Here is an 11,595-nt window from a genome sequence, read left to right as displayed (position 1 = left end):
CCTGTCAAAGAACGACAGTCTCACCTCATCTATTTTCTGTACAGCAGCTTTTTAATGTGCAACCCTATTTCATAAACTAATTGACTGCTATGGGCAAATGCTCATTAATGCAACATCTGTAGTGGTTGAAGAGCAACATGCGGTAAGTGTGCGGTGTTCATTTTACAAATGGAAGTTTGTTAATTTATCTGTATTTCTTTCAGTAGTTAACCAGCTAAATTATTATTAAAAGCATAACGTCTGCACTAATAATAAGCAAAGGCACATTTCAAATCACTCTAAAATATGAAATGTTTTCTGAGGACCAGTTCATTATGTTGACGCGCTGCAGCAGAACGATGCTAACTGAGCTGTGTCTGAAGGAGGTTGGGGGCAGGAATAACTTTTTTCTTCTCTCTCTTTAAATACGGTAGCATACATGAATGAGCAAAGCTACACTACGAGCAAGGTGGCAGGACCTGAACCTGAACATCTGGACTCCACAACAAGTGCTCAGATTCTTCGACTGATGAGGCTTTTCGTTTTTTGGACAGACCTTTTGTCTTTTACAGCTGCTTCAGGGATGATTACTGTGAGTAATGGATGATGTTTTTACGACTAATTCATTGATCCACCTTCCATCTTTTGATAGCGGCTTTCTTGTACCATAAGCCATAGCTCTCTCTTTCATTAACCCTGCTGTTGAGAATTTACTTTACTGAGATTATCTCATAGTCTGCCTGCTTTTGGGTTTGATGGACACATACGTATGTGTAGTAATAGAGGACCAGCCTAAATGTAGTCTCATATCAGTTCTGTTTTATTCTTTTCAATGAGATTCTATGGCTCTCTGCTGTATGATAAACTATTCAATAGTAAGATTTATCTCTCTAATCGCTGCTGCACTGATTTAATTATGGCTTCAATATAATTTAGTCAGTCTTTGTGTACTTACTGATTGCAACATCTATGTTGGTGAAAACTGGTCCAAGCTGTATATTCAGCGGATTGTTGTTCTGTTGTAAGGCTCATGATGGGAGTACTAAAAATGTATTTGTGGCTGTTTAACAGGTGCGTGTTTCTCATTAGCGGTTGAAGTAAGGCAGCCTAATTGTGTGGAAACATCTAATCTGCTAAAGCTCAGTCCTCGCGGGGGTCATCCCCCAGACCAAGAGTTCACCCGTTAGTCAAGGATGCTGACTCCCTGTTTCCATGGCAATGAGTCAACATGCTGAGGTTACTGCCATACTAGGAAACAGAAACTCCTTTAGCACCAAAGTAAGGCTTGATGATGGTTGAGTGTTAAAACGAAGTGGAACCAAGTGTGAAGAGAAGCGTGGGCAGAAGACAAAGTGTCCAAGAGTCTGTGTCTTTTAATAATCCTGCAGCTGCATGTGTCAGAGGGCCTCCTGATAGCAGTATAGATGATAGAAAAGTTATGGCGAGTGCAATTCACCTGAGCCTTCAACAGCCTTCAATCCAAAGGTTATCCAAAGCCATGCCACATGCTGCAAATAAATAAATGTGTGCATGAACTGTATGTGTGCAATGATGCATGGAAATGTATTTTTTTATTTTTTTATTGTAGATTGTTGCTTTTTGTCATCAATGATGTTCAGTCACTCCTGATGCAGTTGAGCAACAGCTGCAATGTCCGACTTTCCTGTTTTTATGGATTAAATCTGTTTTTAGAGCAAATGCTCATAAGTGCGGGACAGGAGGGCCAGTAAATTACCATTACAAAAACAAAGTGGGCCAATATCTAATCTGGGAGACACTGTATGTAATAAGTACGCCTTATTGTCAATTTGTTGTAAACTAAATCTGTTTGACATTGAAATTCAAATGCGTTAATTTGCGATTGGCAATGATTGACCTCATGAAACAATTACACTTTTTAGTACTCTTATATTAGAGTATATATATATATATATATATATATATATATACAGGACAGAGCGTGATCAATAAAGGGAAATTTGGTTTTCAATTGATTACAAATCATATCAAACCTTTGTACTACATGTAAACATTCAAGATTTTCTGTCAGTGGACTTATTAATGCTTCTCTAAGTGTGTAAACCAAAGAAATGAACTCATTTGTGAAATACAGATGTACTGAAGTGTGAAATCATGTAAATAACTGATTCTGCTATAGATGTCAGTCTGTCTCACCACTTACCAAATGCTTTGTTTCATGAAGCTATTTATAGGTTTATAGATCTATAGATTGGTGATTATTTGGATATTTATTGGTCCACAAAGGATGAATCCTCGTGTCGACCTTTACTTCACCTCTAGTGCTACCATGAGCCAATGTCCTCTTGTACAAAAATATTATTGAAATCTAAAGTGGCATATTGACATTTCAAGCATTCTTTTTTAAGCCAAAATGTCAACTCATAATCTTGCAGTTGGCAGATTGATATTAAACTTCCAGACCTCCATGGAGAAAACACTTTGGATTTGAAATTACATTCCCTCTCGCGCCACCTTCAGGACAAAGCTCTACTCTTTAGACCTAACTTTTTCTAAGAATCTAATAATAGAAAATCATCAGCTTGTAGTGTCCGACACTTGTGTTTTGTGACTTTACACAGCAAACAACCGCAATCTCCACAAAGTTACTCTGACACTGAATAACTGATGCACATGTGCATTACAGCCTCTGACCTTTTTTATCTTACACACTACAATCTGTTTAATGAACAGCTGGAATTTGGTATATTATAAATACTATGAAAAGGTGAATTATGTGTGTAAAACCCCCCCAAAAATAGAAGTTTTTCCAGTCTTTTTAGTTTTCATCTGGTGATCAGGAGGTGAATCTATCCAAGTCATTCTCTACAATGGCGCCACCCTCTGTTGGATGTCAGTATATACTGTATGTTTGGACAATAAAGGGCTTGTTTGCAGTAAAACCTTCATGTTTTGGATTCCCTACAGTTTTTGAACCGGTAGCAGACTGCTGAAACATTCTTTGTTTTGAGCCCTTGTCTGTAGATAAACATTGGGTCAGAACTAACATGAATAATTTCAGCATGATGTAGATTATTAATTTTTATATTAGGTTATGAAGGCAATCATTTCTGTTCATATCCATACACTAACCTGAAAAAAAGTCTAAGCAGCAAAACTTTGTGTTTTAATGTCTGTATGGAAAAACATTGACAGCAGCTGTTTTGCACTGGATAATTTAATCAATCGAATCATTTTCTACCACTGATTTTGATACAATAACTGATGACCAGAATAATTTGAGGGAATACTTTGGAAGCCTCTTTGATAGATTAACTGTTGATATGATTTAACTTGACAAAACAAACACCGGCTTTAAGTGAGTGGAGTAGGAGGCCTGGTATTTCTACTATGTATAAAACAAATAGTCTCTCAGATTCAGTTCTTAAATGGAGATGCGGATTGCAGTGCTGTTTGTTGCAGTGATAGATGAGAGCAGCGAAATGGAAGAAGCCTCTCTGTATAAACAGGAGTTCGGAAAACAGCCTCCCAATTGTTTTGCTTATCCTCTTGGATGTGAATGCAGTTTCCCCCCTTGATATTACATACCATTCCATTTAGAGCGATGGCAGCCCCGATGTAACTGCCAAAGAAAAGCTGCACTCCCTATTGGGGATAGGAATAATTCAGACAATTACATGGTAGCTCGAAATACTAAAAAGTGTACTAATCTGACATCTCTTTATGTGAACCAGTAATCCTTTAAATCAAAAGGAGTTTATGGTCATAACTGTTTCTACAAGACCCTCAAAGTGTAAAATTTAAAATGTGCAAAAATGTGAACTCTTTTTCAAAAGGCTCCTTGGCCTGTTTGTTTTTGTCTTAATGAAGGTATTATTGGTGATACCCAGGACATTGTGAAACCACATTAGAGATGGAACCAGAAGCTGAAGACCCAGACAACAATGATAACTTGGTCCCTTGGTCAGGTTCAGATGGTTCTGGGGAACTGTGTGATGAAGCCAGTGATGAAGAGTACCCTTTAGACCCTCTACCTGCTCACATCCTGAATTCTGAGCTCGAGTCCCCAGCCCGCCTTCAGTCACAAGACTGGGAATCTGCAGGTGAGCAACAGACCCTGCCTGAACTCTGCGGAAGTGAAGAGGAGGCTTCATACCAAGAAGAGGATGACATCTACCTTAATGAATCTGGAGAGTCTATTACAGAGTCTCCTCGAATCCAACCCTCACCAACATCACTGTCCCCACACCCAGAGCGCCCCAACTTCGAGCCTCACGCCGGCCAGATATCACGGCCGCATTCGCATTCTTCTTCGTCCTCTCTTGGCCGTGCAGCTGACATGACCCTGGCCTTGACCCTGACCACAGAGCAGCCCCTGGGAGCCAGAGGTAGGCAGACCCTAGGGACTGTGAACAGGAGGGTTGAATCTTCAGAGGAAGGAGGGAGTAGTGAAGCACCTCCTGCTTCTCTCTTCTTTGGAATTTCAGACAAGGCTGCTGAGCAGGCAGAGAAGTGGAACTCAGAGTCTGACACAGATCTCTGCAGACCGGACAGGCAGAGGGCAAGGTCCACACGTAAGTATCTGTCTTCTACCCTCACTTGTTAGACACATGAAGCTAGTCGTGCAAACTATACAGCATATTCCAAATCATTTTTTTCTTAATTTAAAAAATGCACAACTTATTAATAGACAAGATATAATTTTGTGTTTGCTTGTTTTTTTTTGGATAATTATCTTAAATTACGTTTCTCTGCCTGTAATTATTGTTGGTGTTATATGAAGACTTCATTTCATATATAACTTGTGCAAAGCCCTATGGGTGCTGGTTATTTTCATGCTGTAACGTGGGGTCTATTTGAGGTGGACTTACAGGGAGAATTCCCATGGCTTTAAAAGTCAGAGCGGGTTAAGAATAAAATATGACCATATGATGAGGCTGGCAGAAACAAATTTGACAGACACCAGCATGTGTCACCCCGGGCCTGTCACCCGATCCCTTTTCCAATCGTAGGACTTGACGGCAATGGAAAGTGAGCTCCTCATTTTTTTTGCCTCATGGACTCCCCCAAGTTAGCTGTAAGTGAATATGATGCTTTTATTAGTGTGCTGGTTTCAGCAGGGGCCAATTTTAGATTTTTTTTTACTTCTTATTAGTGTGCTTGCTTTAAAATCCCTAAATATCAAGCATTAGTTCATTGTTTAACTTTTCTGAGCATTGATCAGTTAAATACTGTAGCTTCTTAGATGTCCACTGACTGACAACATATAAAAATGAAATGAGTATATGTTTATATCTTCCTCACCTCCCTTCTTTTGTTCTCACTGTCCCTCTCTCTCTTTTGCCTCAGGGCTCAGTCACAACGAGAGCCAATCAGAAAGAAACGTCAAGGAGACCAAGTCCAAATGTAAGCGTATCGCTCGGCTTCTAACGGATGCACCCAACCCTCAAAATAAGGGAGCCTTGCTGTTTAAAAAACGCCGCCAGAGGGTCAAGAAGTATACACTTGTGAGTTACGGGACTGGGGAGAAAAAGCTTGACAGCGAAGACCAAATAGAGGAGGAAACTGAAGTCAGATCAGCTGGTTATAACTTTGTGGCAACAAGTGAATCTGAGTTAGAAGAGGACTATTCTGTTTATCAGCACCAGCACGATATAAGTCTGAATTGGGAAAGTGGTAGAGAAATGGAAGCACTGCAAGAAACAAAAGGTAAGGGTGTTATGATGTTTGCCCAACGCCGCAGACGCATGGATAAAATAGTGTCAGAGCATGAAGACCTGAGGAATAAAGGATTACCTGTGGAGATATTACGAGAACCCGAATCTACAGAAGCACAGAATCTTTATGACACTGAGGAAATGTACGTGCAAACTGATCAGGCCAACTACATAGATGCAAATCGTAGGCAGCACGAAGAATACCAAGAAAGTATTCAACAGATGAACCACCTATTCAACGTGCCAAGACCGTTGGTGCCAAACAGAACTGCGAAGCCTTTCCTAGGATTTCCCTCCAGCACAACTGCTCCTATCATGCCTGGCGGCGTTGTTCCAGTGACAAAGAGACAACAAACAAGATTCAGAGTATCTGTGCCTATTAACACTAACCCGCAAGTTTGGTCCCCAACTGGAGAAATCATAGCCTCAAGAGATGAGCGAATATCTATGCCAGCAATAAAGAACCGCATCCTTCCAGAGTCTAAAAGGAAAGCCACTAAAGATCATCACCTTCAAAACAAAGGGGAAAGGAGGTCTTTTATTGAGTCAGAGGAAGACTGTTTTAGTCTAGGTGCTGAAGCTTGTAACTTCATGCAACCAAGAACAATAAAACTCAAGAATCCCCCACCGGTTGCCCCAAAACCTACCATCAACCCAGCCTGTCCACCTTGGATGAGTAGGAGCCCCTCTGGTGAGCCCTATATTCAACCAAGAAGTCCAGTTTCCCAACCCGCTCACAGTCATGTAGGGCCTCATAGTCAGCATTACTTACAGCAGCAAGATTGGGCTCAAACTCAACAGATGGCCAACCATTGGGCACCAGATCATACTCGGGCAACACTTCAAACACCTGCCAATGCCTGGGCTCCTGTCAACTCCTCTTCTCAGCTTCATCGTCAGCCAACAACAAATAGCTGGAGTCAGCAGCCATCACGATCCTCAGTGAGTATGCAGGCCTGCAGTCCTACTTACAGCCCACATCAGCCACCCTCACCCTCACGGAATAAGTTAGACAGTGCTCAAAACTCAGTTGCCTCTTGCCCACCACAAGCAGGGAAGTCAAACGCCCATGGATCAAAAGCATCACAGGCTTCTCCAAGGGGTCGAGTCTCAGGCAGAGGTACTAATCGGGCTGGCGATGGTCCAACTATGGCGGGAAAAGGTGCAGAGTTATTTGCCAGAAGACAGTCCCGTATGGAGAGGTTTGTTGTCGATGCTGAAACGGTGCACGCTAACAAAATAAGATCCCAATCCCCAACCCCATCGCTCCCTAACTCCTGGAGATATTCTTCCATCGTTCGTGCCCCACCTCCTTCATCATACAATCCCCTTCTTGCTCCTTTCTATCCTCCATCAGCAGCCAAGCAACCCCCTTCCACAAGCCCCAAAATCAAGCCTAAGACCAAAGAGAAACCTAAAGCAGCCCCAAAGCACCTCAACCCCATAGATATTATGAAACATCAGCCCTATCAGTTGGACTCTTCACTATTTAAGTATGGGGCCGTACCTGAGGCCAAAAGCCCCAGCCCTAAACCACCTCCGGCATCAAAGTTTGAGGCCATCAAAAGCTTTAAACATAGATCTGCCCCTTCTCATTCTCCTTATAACGCCTCTGAGCTTGTTGTTCAAAGCAAGGCAGAAGTTCCTACTAAGTCTCCTGTATCGGTAAGTTCCCAAAATTCTTCTGCCCGCCAAAGCACAAGATCTTTTGAGCCTCTTGCAACTGACAAGCGCTTGGATGAAAAGCACACTGTCACACCTACAGCCTATCACAAAACCGACAAGCAAGCACCAAGTGCCCGACCTGCAAGCGCATCCTCCCAGCATTCATCTATTGGTGACAGCATTGCTTCAGCTTTTTCTCCTGCATCTCTCATTGCTAGAGGCGCACGTCAAATGGCACCTCGCCCAAAGTTTTCTGCAAAGTTTTCTGCAAAGAAGACAGTGGTGACAGGCAAACAGTGGAGACCTGTTGTTGCACTTCATTAGCTCTAATACTGTACATGGTCATGCTTTGGTGTAGTCACCGCTGAGACGATAGAACACAATAACATATGCAACATATCATCTAAAATCTCTTACTCAACAGGTGGACATGTACAGACAGTCTAAATGTATGTCATGTCCAAAATAATTGACAGTATGCATCTATATATAAGGATATATTCAGCTGGTAATGTGAGGAAATATGTTGAATGTACAGGAAAGCGAGCTTAATATTGTAAATCAATAGAATATAAAACTAAAATAAATACACAAATAAATAATTTAGTAAAACATATCAACCTCCTTGAACTTGGGAGGTGCATGCTTGAAAAAGGAAATGTGAGACTAGATAATGTTGAGTGATTCTCAGGAAGTGCTATCACATGTGCAATAATGTGTGCAGAGAGCCTTGTTCAACTGATAACTCTTTGAGTTTTTTTCTTTAGTTGTTTTTCTTTTGTAAGGATTAAGATTACACACACTTATGTCTAGTAGTAGTCATCATTGACCCCAAAAGCAACCCAGCAATATCATTTATTAATACATGTGTTTTAAATATCAGTTAAAAACTACTTTTCATGCCATCTGAGAAAACAATAACTCACCATTATATTTACTGAATATGTTTGATCATTTCGCGTGTCTGGGGAGAAACTGTCAATGCACTTCTCTTTTTGGATGCATGCAATTTGCAATTCCTTCAGTCTCATTCCAAACTTTAATGGCATCAGCTAAAAGCACTAGCTTTAGTTGTGATTATGAACCCTTATGACTTTAAATATTTTTTTATGTGGATGTATTTTCTGCAGTTGTCGGTTATGGACAGTTATATAACTGTCAGTAAAATCATCAGACATTCTGTATCCTAATCCTGTAAAACATGAGTTATCACAGAGATTTGAAATGTAGAGATTTATTCATATCACCAGTAGCAACTCAAAATGAGAAAAGGAAACAATTGTCTTGTTTGTGTTTATATCTCTGTCTTTCAAACATATTTGCACTTCTTGTTCTCAGCACAATCATGCTATTAAATTTCTCTTTCGCTCTACTTGTGAACTTCCTGTGTGTGTCATGAGCTTCTTTTTCCTCAACTACTGTATCACCACTTTTTTCTGAATGATTTATATTTCCTCCTCCATCTTTTTCACTGCCTCACACTTTCACACTTATATTTACGGCACCTTCAGCAATATCAGTTTTAAGATTCACTACTTTATTGACTATTTTCAATACAGTTTGCTCTTAATAATGTAAGATGGTAAATTGCTGAAGGTTAACACTGTCACTGACCAGTATGACTTTATGTTTCTGGACTGTTGTGCTTGTTTGTTATCACAGCTTTTCCATCAGTCCACCTTTAACTCTAAATGTGAAAGGTTTGGAACCAAGATCTCGGCCCTCAAAAGATTTTCTGCACACTTTTGTCGGACGTCTATGACCAACTACTGAAGTGAAATCCACCCTAAAGCAGGATTTACATTTTGCTATTCTAATGACTCATTGAGCAAGTATGTAATGTCAGAGAAAACAGTATGTTACCTGCATTTAATAGAAGTATTTTAGAATATATTTAGTGCTCAGCTATTTATATATATTTTTTTTTTCTCTGCTTGTGTGAGAAATATATATATATATATACATATATATATTGATCTGCTTGTGTGAGAAATAAAAATAATATTGAATTGATAAACAGCAATACAAAAACTGGTTTCTCAGAGGAGGAGTATCAGTCAGACATCCTTATTAGCTCTCAGCACTAGCTATTAATAGTGGCTAATGTTAATGCTAATGTTAAGCTACTTGTGGCATGGACATCTTTTACTTTAGCTGATTTAAACCAAAAGAAACAACCAATCACAAACAGGACTACGGCTATATTCCTTTGGCGATATGGTTGATAAATGTTAATAATGCTAATAATGAGGTGGCCAAACTGCAGAAAAGAAAGATGTTTTTAGTCGTCAAGTATCCCTGAATTTGAGAAAGTATAGGTTGCAGTACAGGTCAGATACGACTTAAAGGAGAACCGCAATGGGTATATTGCTGTTGTATAATGCAGTTGCCAGTGTGGGACAAATTAAAGTTGTCCTGGGTGTTGTAGGTGTTTAAAAACGTTTTATTACAAAATTGGTGAAGTGATCCATAATGGAAATACGAAAAGAAACTAACATGTGAATTGTATTTTGGAGTGGATTTTCTCTTTAAGCAGATTAATCAATGAAAAGGGGGCACAGATATGGTTCCAAACAAAGGTTCATCATCTTTTAAATCTGTCATAGTAGTAATATTGCCACTGTACTTATTTCAAGTTTAGCAGGTAAGTTCTTAAATCATCATTTATTTGTTAATGTCTCAAATGTTTCATGATGCTTCAAGACTTTAACACAAATCTCATTCATAAGTTTATATCACTCAAACCTTTTTTGGTATTAAACAAAAAACTCAGTCCTCTAGTTGATCTACATATCTGGAATGTTTTAAGTTAGACCGTCTATTGTGAAAGGGTTTGCACAGTTGAATCCAGGATTTTGGAAAGATGTTGTCAGGTACGTGTGTAGCCAAAATTCCAAAGTCCCATTTTATAATAGAACTACAAAAACAGAAAAAGTACAAGAGGTTCTTAAGATGCAAAATAATATGTGCAATAAGTGACATAATGTGATCAAATGTGACAAAAGGTGTACGTTCTTTGAATAAATGTATTACTTTTGCATCTTAAGAACCTTTTCGACTTCTTTTTGCCAGTGGGCAATTTTTCGATGAAACTGTTATTTTAGCAAGATTATCATTTATTAATTTTTGCCCTTTTGTTCAGTAAAACTTTTCGCAATTTAATTAAAAAAAATAAACATGAATAAACTACTAATTTATTGTCGAGGCTTAAATGAATCCAGTGGGTGGCAGCAAAGTCTGCAATGCTGCAGTCACACCAGTCAACTGATATGTGATTTTCTTTTCAGGGCTTTGGAAGAAGCCGCTCCCTGAGCCTCCCCAAGCAACTGAATTCGATGCCTTCTCCCAGACTTTTGTCACCTGCGAGCACACCTGGAATCCAATCGTCATTTTTACCAACACAGAGGCAATTGTCCTTTCAAGAAAAGGTCTGCAAGCCACTGTCACCGTGGGAGGCGGCATCCAGAAGCCTAATTGGTTCAGTTGATGATGCCTTTGTGTTTAAGAGCCTCACGTCATCCGTTGCCTCTAATGTCAAAGCTGCAGGGCACCGTAGATCTCTGCCAGAGCCTCCAGATGAATGGAAGCGCAGGGTATCTCTTGATCCTGCACCTGTCAGCATGGGTCATTATCATGCGGCCCCAGCTTTTCAGGCACCGTTCATGAGCACATTTTCACCTGAGAGACCAGCCTTCTATGGGCCTCCCTTCAGACCTGCTGAGCCTCTGAGGCCTGTCAGCAGGGCCAGTATTGGATACATGGGACAAGGCTCCGGTCCAACAAAGTACTCCCCAATGCCTAGTGCAGTCCAGAAGAGTTAATACCACTAAGATGAGGTCAGACATACAGCCGATGAAGAGAAGTATACTTTTAAACCAATATACATGAATTATGGTAAAAAAAGGTTTATCGGACATGAAACACAAAAAAGTAAATTTGGCTTAAAGAGATGCAATATGTTTGTTCTATTGTAATGGAACCAGGTTTAAGCTTCTCCAGTAGGTCTGAGACTCAGGCATATATTACACAATTTACTAGGTTTGTTTGAAGTTGCTGATGGGAGTGATAAATGTTGCTATCTTCATGGTACGAGTGGCCACTTGTTTAGAAGAGCACAGCGACTTACCGCAGCTATTGTGTTGTGTTGCTGATGAGATATTACCCGGCTGAGCATTGATGGGAGATTTTGCAATTGTGGATAGTAGGTTATTTCTCAGTCATTATGTTGTATCCGTTTGTTTCAGACTGATCTAGG

At 40.1% G+C, this 11,595-nt stretch overlaps 1 protein-coding gene across 1 annotated transcript; it reads left to right on the top strand.

The window, feature by feature from the left end:
• Window positions 1-3,871: 3,871 nt before the first annotated feature.
• synpo2b (synaptopodin 2b) lies at window positions 3,872-11,214 on the top strand (the record flags this gene model as incomplete). The annotated part of the gene is made up of 3 exons (XM_079158955.1): window positions 3,872-4,532; window positions 5,308-7,340; window positions 10,628-11,214. 3 exons carry the CDS (start codon window positions 3,872-3,874, stop codon window positions 11,159-11,161), a joined length of 3,228 nt encoding a protein of 1,075 aa, XP_079015081.1. The 3' UTR covers window positions 11,162-11,214.
• Between the last annotated feature and the right edge of the window lie 381 nt (window positions 11,215-11,595).

This window comes from Pholis gunnellus (assembly GCF_910591455.1).
Source record: "Pholis gunnellus genome assembly, chromosome: 5".
NCBI lineage: Eukaryota > Metazoa > Chordata > Actinopteri > Perciformes > Pholidae > Pholis > Pholis gunnellus.
Note: the sequence above shows the minus strand (reverse complement) of the source record. Positions and strands in the feature narration are given on the sequence as shown.